The sequence below is a fragment of the Dama dama genome, chromosome 24 (assembly GCF_033118175.1).
Source record: "Dama dama isolate Ldn47 chromosome 24, ASM3311817v1, whole genome shotgun sequence".
NCBI lineage: Eukaryota > Metazoa > Chordata > Mammalia > Artiodactyla > Cervidae > Dama > Dama dama.
In genome coordinates, this window is record NC_083704.1 from 5,265,444 (window position 1) to 5,274,242 (window position 8,799).

General features: G+C 33.0%; 1 protein-coding gene across 1 annotated transcript; it reads right to left on the minus strand.

Moving 5' to 3' along the window:
- Positions 1-7,485: 7,485 nt before the first annotated feature.
- Positions 7,486-8,412, minus strand: LOC133046201 (putative olfactory receptor 4A4). The gene has a single exon (XM_061129126.1). It carries the CDS (start codon positions 8,410-8,412, stop codon positions 7,486-7,488), a length of 927 nt encoding a protein of 308 aa, XP_060985109.1.
- Between the last annotated feature and the right edge of the window lie 387 nt (positions 8,413-8,799).

The window sequence follows — 8,799 nt, forward strand, 5'->3', positions numbered from 1 at the left end:
AGATTTTTCTATATGTCATATTTCAGAGCTCAGGACAGAATTAGCTGTAAATATAATTCTTACACATGGCGGCCTGAAAAATTAAGATAATGCATTTACTTATTGAACCAATAGGCAGTATGGTTATTATGCTCTAATACTTTCAGAGATTATAATACCAGCCTGATTAAAATATCCTCCCTAACTTCAACAATATTATAAGGAGGAGGCAAGTGATTAGATAAGTCAGTGAAGTTCTACAGATACTTTATCATCTTCTCATGTTTAACATATTAACAAACAATGCTTAGAGAACATTATCAATTGAACCTATCAATTTAGAGATTTAGAAATACCTGCCCTTTAAAGTATCCCCAGATATAGATATTTGAAGTTGGTTTCCAGAAACACTTCATATTAGAGAAGGTTAGTCTATTCTGGATCTTTATAATTTTATTTTTATTTTATTTATTTATTTTTTATTCTGGATCTTTATAATTTTTAACTATGTGGAAAAAAGGATACATTACAAAAGAGTTTCCACAACTAGAACTAGCTTTCAATTTGGAAGCTAATTAAATTGTACATATAAATAATACCTTACACAAAAATAAAAATTGATTAAAGACTCAATTAAAAAAGTAAATCAAGATTTACTTCATAATTACATCACAGCTAGTAAAGAAGAGGATTTTCTCCATTCTAATGGTGGAAGAATCTTCTTAACGAATCACTGAAATTCCAAATAGATGTCTTAGAAATTTTCCATTATTTTAAAGAATTTAGGAAAAGATACCACAACGTCAATAGACATAGCACTTACTGGAAATCATTTACATTTTATAAGATATAATTGGAAATAATATCTAAAATAGACAAAGATCTCTAAAGAATTCACTAATAAAACATAAATTAAATATAAAATAAATGAATTTAAAACAAACAATTAAAAAAGAACACATCTAAATGGCAAACACAGTTATGGTTGGAAGCTGAAGTTCACCTGTGAAGAGAAAAATAGGAATTGAAGTGATAGCTTGCTTACAACAGTATTACTTTGGGTTCTTTAAAGCCACTTGATCATGTTCTACAGATGCTATATCATCTTTTAATTTTTAACATGTTAACAAACAATGCTCAGAGAACATTATCCGTTGAACTTATGAGATTTAGAAGTATCTGTCCTTTAAAATACCCCCAGATAGATACATTTGAAGTTACTTTCTAGGTACACTTGATGTTAGACGAGGTAAATCTATTCTGGATCTTTATAATTTGAAAGTATTCTAAAAGAGTATTACATAATAACACTGATCCCAACATATTTTAGTAATAGCAAAGGACTCCTGATTTGGCTGACCATGAGAATCAGATTGGCGAACTTTTAAAGGACTGAATTCTCACCCCACCAGTGTACTGTTGCAAAATGGAAAGCCTAGTTCAGAATCTTGTTTCTCAATACACTTCCTGAGTTACCTGCATAAGGAGAAAGACTTTCAGTCAATGTTCTGGGGTCTGGTCGCTTCTTTGTCCTTGAGGCACTGATGCCATCTCTGGGAACACAGAGAATAAGATACACGCAGCATCACTGGACCTTGAACTAGACACTTTTCATGTTTGTAGAAAATCAGATTATTTTCAGTCTTTCAGAAAAATATTACTCTTCAAATTGCTGGAATTTTCAGAATGAATCTAAATGTCCTGTTGCCCAAAGAAATTTGATTCTTGATTGTGAGCAGAGATTTAAAATAGTCATTGCTGGCAGAATTTTTCATTTTAAAAAGCAAATGTTAAAGCAACATTTTCACTAGAGAGAAAATTGTAAATTCTGTGTGGATTTTCAAACAAAAATTGCTCTTTTTGTTTTATAATAATAAAAGTGAAACAGAGAAATAGCATTTACCACATTTTCATTCTTGATTAGTTATACTATTCTGTCTTCATTCAGTATTGTTGAATTTTGGGTTTTCTGAAAGATGGATAATAATTTCATATACATACTTTATTTATATGTATGTATTTATTATGTTTTTGAGTCCATCATTTTAATGCATGAAGAAGTCAGTTATGTGAGCACTGGTATAGGCTAATACTCTCAGAGAAAAGGCAAATATCTGTAAACAATTTATCTACCTTTAAACCACACCACATATAATTGAGGCATTCAACTGGTGCATCTCGAAGAGTGATTCTTTTCTAATTATATTCATTGGGACCTTAATCAGAATTTTGACAATACACTCTACCTCCAGAGATGCCACCAGATCACCAAGTGGATCTGGACTTAGAGAACTCTTTTGGGGAAAAAGCATAAAAGAACAAATTGAGGTCAAGCCACCAAAAGGGAAAAGTCCAATCTGGATAGAAATGAAATATGTGGAAACTTTCTCTTTTAAATCATAACCTCAAAGTCACCAAATCTGTTGAAGTTCATTCTTTGTCTTTGCACATGACATCTGATCTGATTTCCAGAAATGATGAATGCTAACTTCGGAACAAGTCATTTAAAACTTGTTTCTATTGCAGATAAAATTAGATAAAATTGTCGATAGAATTTGTATTTGTGTGAGAGTGAAGAAAGAAAAAAGAACAACATTTGTGGGACTCTTCTATTTATCTCAAAGTGCTGCTCATGGAGACTCAATTCAGCAATATAAACAGCACATGAGTGCTGAGTCGCTCAGTTGTGTGTGACTCTTTGCCACTGTTTGGACCATAGCCCATCAGGCTGCTCTGTACACGGGATTCTCCAGGCAAGAATACTGAAATGGGTTGCCATGTCTTTCTCCAGGGGATCTTCCTGTCCCAGGGGCCAAACCTACTTCTCTTATGTCTCCTGCATTGGCAGGCAGGTTCTTTACCACTAGTGTCATCTGGGAAGCCACAGAAAACATACATATATATAATTCAATCGAAAGTTGATAGCTAAAATATAACATTTTCCAGCTACTTATGAATTAAAAATTACTAACATCTAAATATTATCTAATATTTATTAGATATTATTTACTATTAAATAATATATTTAATATAATTAAATAAATGATATAAATATATATTTATTTTATAATGTTTAAATTAATTAATTTTAAATGATTTAAGTATATATAATTATATAAATTATATATATAATATAATTTATAATAAATATATAAAGTATATAAATTATAATTTTGATTAATTAATTAATTTTAAATTTAATTTAAAATATTAAATTATAACATAATTTATAATAATTATAATTATATAAATACTATAATTAAATAAATATTATTAGATAATATTTATTTAGATATTGATAATAGCTAAATAATATCTAATATCTAAATATCTAAATTACTAGTGTATAATTTTGAAAAATGCAATTTAAATAAGAATATAATGGCATACATGTATAAAATATATATGTAAGATATTTATGAAGAATATATAAACTATATGCTATATTATATTATATATATATGAATTGACTGGAGGCAGCTAAAGAAGTGGTTAGACATTTATAGCTTTAAAGGCAAGTATTAGAAGACAAGATATATTAAGAATTGAACTAAGTTTCATTGTCAGGAAACTAGATAAAGAAAAGCAGAATATGCATGGAAAATGGAAACAATAAACATTAGACAGAAATCATTGAAATAAATATTAATAGAAAAATAGGGAAAATCTGTGAATGCAGAAATTGCTTCTTTGAAAGTTTGATAAAATTGATAAGCTCCTAGCAAAATGAGTTAAGAGAAAAATAATAGGAAGAACAAAATATCAATTGTTTGAAATTGAATTGAAATTCAATCAACTGAATTGAAAATGAAAAGACTGTCCTCACTGCAGATTTTACTGATCTTAGGAAATGAGAGAAAATATGATAAATGAACTTATGACAGTATACTTGCCAACTAAAAGAAAATGGGCCACTGCTATGAAAAACAGAACTTTCTCAAAACAGTAAGAAAAACAATGAAAAACAGGAATAATCTAATACTCCAGAAAAATGAGACTTCCCTGGTGGCTCAGATGGTAAAGTACCTGCCTACAATGTGGGAGACCTGGGTTTAATCCCTGGGTTGTGAAGATCTCCTGGAGAAGAAAATGACATTCCACTCCAGTATTCTTGCCTGGAAAATCCCATGGGCGGAGGAGCCTGGTGGGCTACAGTCCATGGCTTCACAGAGTCAGACATGACTGAACGACTTCACTTTCTTTCCAGAACATTAATTCTTACATTCCTTCCCTTCCCAAAATGAAATTCTATTCTCATGTAGCTTTGCAAATAAATTATATATTAAAATTAATCAAGAAATAGCACCAATCCTATATTAATACTTTCAGAGATGGCCAGAAATTATACTTCCCAAGTCATTTCATGCAGGCTGCATCGCTCTTACATCAGAATGAAGCAAGAGCATCTCAAGGAAAATAATGAGATCAATATCTCACATTAACACAGACACAGAATTCTGAACATAATAATAAGTTTGATTCTTTTGAATGTTTCCTTTTTGCATTATTTTCCTTGCTGTTATGGTTTATGAGGCAACTGCAGAGGAGTGCTCAGTCTCGGGCTAATTATGTCCTAGTGCTGCTGCTAAATCATTTCAGTCGTGTCCGACTCTGTGCGACCCCATAGACGGCCGGCCCACCAGGCTCCCCAGTCCCTGGGATTTTCCAGGCAAGAACACTGGAGTGGGTTGCCATTTCCTTCTCCATGTCCTAATACTTCCTTCATATTCATGAAGGATCATATTCATGATGCCCAGCCTCCATCATATTCAACCCACTACACAGGCCCTGTGCATTATGAGGTTTTCCAGCTGGTGAAAATAAGTGCTCTTTCTGGTTCAGTGTGAGCACCAAGCTATCTTCTGTCTAATCCATCTGGATAAGTCTTTCCTCAGCCTGATGTAGTCTCCTCAAATGCATGAATAACTGAGGGAATGCTATCCAGATCTCCAGCATTTCCTTCCTCAGTCTCTCTGATTCTCTCTCACTGTATCCCAGGTCTATCGGTCTATCATTTGCAATATTCTATTATCTAGCTGCCTTTGTCTCCTCAGAGCCTCAGCTTCATTTCTTACACTCAGGGGAACCATTCCACTCCACAGGGGAATCTTCCTGACCCAGGGATCGAAACCCAGTGTCCTGCATTGCAAGCTGATTCTTTACCATCTGAGCCCCAGGGAGGCCCCCGACTGTGATAAGTTTGGAATGCTACTCAGTAATGAACTACTGACAAACAGTAGTCTGTGTAAATTTCAAATGCATTCTACCGGGCACAAGAAGAGATATTTAAAAGACTAGATGTTAGACATGATCTCATATATAGAAAATCCAAAAATTGCATCAGAAATTATTAGAACTAATAGATAAATTCAAGAAGCTTGAAGGATACAAAATCAACAAACAAAAATTAGCTACATTTGCATATACTAACAATGATTATTGGAGATAATTTAATTTTAATTTTGTATATAATTCCATATACACTAGCATCAGAAAGAATAAAATACTTAGGTATTCATGTGAGGTGATGGAAGCATAAATCAACTTCATTTTTGTATATAAAAAACTGACTTAAAACTCAGCACTCAAAAACCTTAGATCATGGCATCCAGTCGCATCACTTTATGGCAAATAGATGGGAGAAAAGTTGAAACAGTGACAGATTTTATTTTCTTGAACTCAAAATCACTGTGGATAGTGACCACAGGCATGAAATTAAAAGACACTTGCTCCTTGGAAGAAAAACTATGACAAACCCAGGCACTGTATTAAAAAGCAGAGACATTACATTTTGAACAAAAGTCCTTAAGGTCAAAGCTGTGGTTTTTCTAGTAGTCATATATGGATGTGGCAGTTGGACCATAAAGAAGGTAGAGAGTCAAAGAATTGATGCTGCCAAATTGTGGTGCTGGAGAAGACATTTGAATGTCCCTTGGACAGTAAGGAGATAAAATCAATCCTAAAGGAAATCAAACCTGAATATCAAGTCATGAGGGAAAATAATTATGCATCTATACAAATGGCCATCATCAAAAATGCTTAAAATGTAGTGCCTACTTAGTTCCTTACAGAAAAGCATATGGCTCAAAATTTTAAACATTAAGTACAAAAAAAGACTTAAAATGTTGAAAAATATGTTGATGTTTTAATAGGAAAGTTCTTTTAGCAAGACATAAAAATTGACAGATTTCATAATATAAATGTAAAAATAATTCTACATGACCCAAAGTATTTTGCACCATATAGAAACAAAAAATCAAATCAAGCAATGATAAATTGGAAAAAAATCATAATCAACATGCATGGTAAATGGGATAACTTCCTTACTATCTACTTAAATCATGAAAATCAGTATCAAACAAGACCAGTAGTCAAATAAAATGCATAAAATGCATTCACTGACAAGCCATGAAAAGAAATACACGAGGCTAAAAATATGAAGAGGTGCCCAAATTTGAATCTATTTATTTGTAATTAAAATATATGAAAGAAACACAATCTCATTAACCAGACTCTCATAATTAAAAATGTTTAGCCTTTACTGGTGGTTGACAATGTGGTCAAATATATATTTGCCAGAATGAGGGAAGTAGGGAATGTGATTGAAGTCATGGATGGCATTTTGTCAATAAATATAAACATCAACAGTTTAAATGCACATACTTATTGACTCAACAATTCCACTTCTAGGAACTCACATTTAGAAAATTTCATAAAGGCTTTATTGCAGAATTACTTGTCAGAAGAAAACATGAAGATAATTGGATACATTAATTTTAATGTATGGTGTACAAAGGTGTTGAATAGACATAGTAGTAAAATACACATGTATACACATAATCACAAACACATATGTGAAAATATATGTGTTTGTGCAATGATTTTCACTTGAAGAAACATAGGAATAGAGTAACTACATCTGAAACAACTGGGAGAATCTAGACTGGGATGGGAAAGAGGTTTATCCTACCTATTCCATTTTGCATGGATTCTATTTTTCATATTTACTGTTATCCATTATATCTTTTGTTTCTTACTTAAAGGGTAAAAGACTATATTAAAATGTCCTATGTAACACAAATGAAATTGAATAAAGAGAATGCTCTATATAATGTGAAATATTCTATCTGGTGCAATACAAAAATAAAGATAAATTAAGACTCTAAGAATAAAACTAAAAATGGGAAAATAATAAAAAGTAAATATAGAAGTTAGGTAAATTTTAGTGGAACTGTATAAAAATTTAGTTGATTAGTCCATTGCATCCTATTTAGTGAGTTTCTGTTGTAAATGCATTCTACCTTACTAGGTGCGGTGTTGAAACAAACAATATAGAGTTTACATTCTAGCAGGGAAATTGTTACTAATAGCACAAATACATAGTATATTCTTTAACAACAGCTACCATAAATCTTCAAGGAAGTGAAAGTTTGCATCAGATTTTTTAAAATTTCTGCATTCCAAAACAATTGGCCTTAATGGTAAATCAATCTCTTCAAATTAGATTTACCAATTGATATGAAAATTTTTTCTAAAGAGCCTCTTCATGGCATTAGTCAACTCAGAATTTCTTAGACTGTAGATTAATGGGTTCAACATGGGAGTTATAATTGCATAAAACACACTTAATGATTTGTCAGTGGGGAATGTCTTAGCAGGTCTTGCATACACAAAAATACAGGGAACAAAGAAGCAGACAACCACAGTGATGTGGGAACCACAGGTCTGGAGGGCTTTCCACCTCCCTTCCTGACTCAGGTTCTTCAGAGAGTGCAGAATGACTCCATAGGAGACGAGTAAGAGCAGAAAAAAAATAATGCACATCAGTCCACCATTGGCCACAACTAAGATGCCAATGACATAGGTGTTAGTACAGGCCAGCTTCAATAATGGGTGCATGTCACACATAAAGTGATCAATGACATTGGGGCCACAGAACGGGAGCCCATAAATAGTGCTAAGTTGAATTACTGAGTGCAGGAAACCTCCAGAACAGGACACCAGCAGCAGCACAACACACATCCTCTGCCTCATGATCACCAAATAATGCAGAGGCTTACAGATGGCCACATAGCGGTCATAGGCCATCACCAGCAGAAGGATGATCTCTGATCCGCCTAAAAGGTGCTCAGTAAAAAGCTGGATCATACAGGATTGGAAAGATATGGTATTTTCCCCAAGGAGCAAGTCTGAAATCAATCTGGGGGAAATTGAAGAGGAATAAATTAAATCTATAAAAGATAAACAAGCAAGAAAAAAGTACATTGGTGAGTTCAGGGTTTTACTGACAGTTATAGTCACAACAATGAGCAGGTTTCCCACCACGGTCAAAATGTAGAAGGATAAGAACATAACAAAAAGCACTTTCTGCTCCTTTGGATTCTGTGTGAGGCCCAGGAGGATAAAGTAAGTTACATTATTCCTTGGTTCCATCCAGGCGGACCAGGAGCTGAGTTCATGTGTTAAAAGCAGCTCACCTACAAAATAAGGGGACATTTTTTAAATGCATAAGTTTTATCTTTTTCATTCGTTTACCTAAAAGGTGTATGGAATATCTACTTGTGTCCAATGTCAGTGATGGGTCAGTTTTCATTCCAATCCCAAAGAAAGGAAATGCCAAAGAATGTTCAAACTACTGCACAATTACACTGATTTCACACCTAGCAAAGTCATGTTCAAAATTTTCCAAGTCAGGCTTCAACAATACGTGAACAATGAACTTCCAGATGTTCCAGTTGAATTTAGAAAAGACAGAGGAACCAGAAATCAAATTGCTAACATCAGTTGGATCATTGAAAAAGCAAGAGAGTTCCAGAAAAT

Coding starts and splice junctions, on each gene's coding strand:
- LOC133046201 (XM_061129126.1), bottom strand. CDS start 8,412: ATGGAACCAAGGAATAATGTAACTTACTTTATCCTCCTGGGCCTCACA.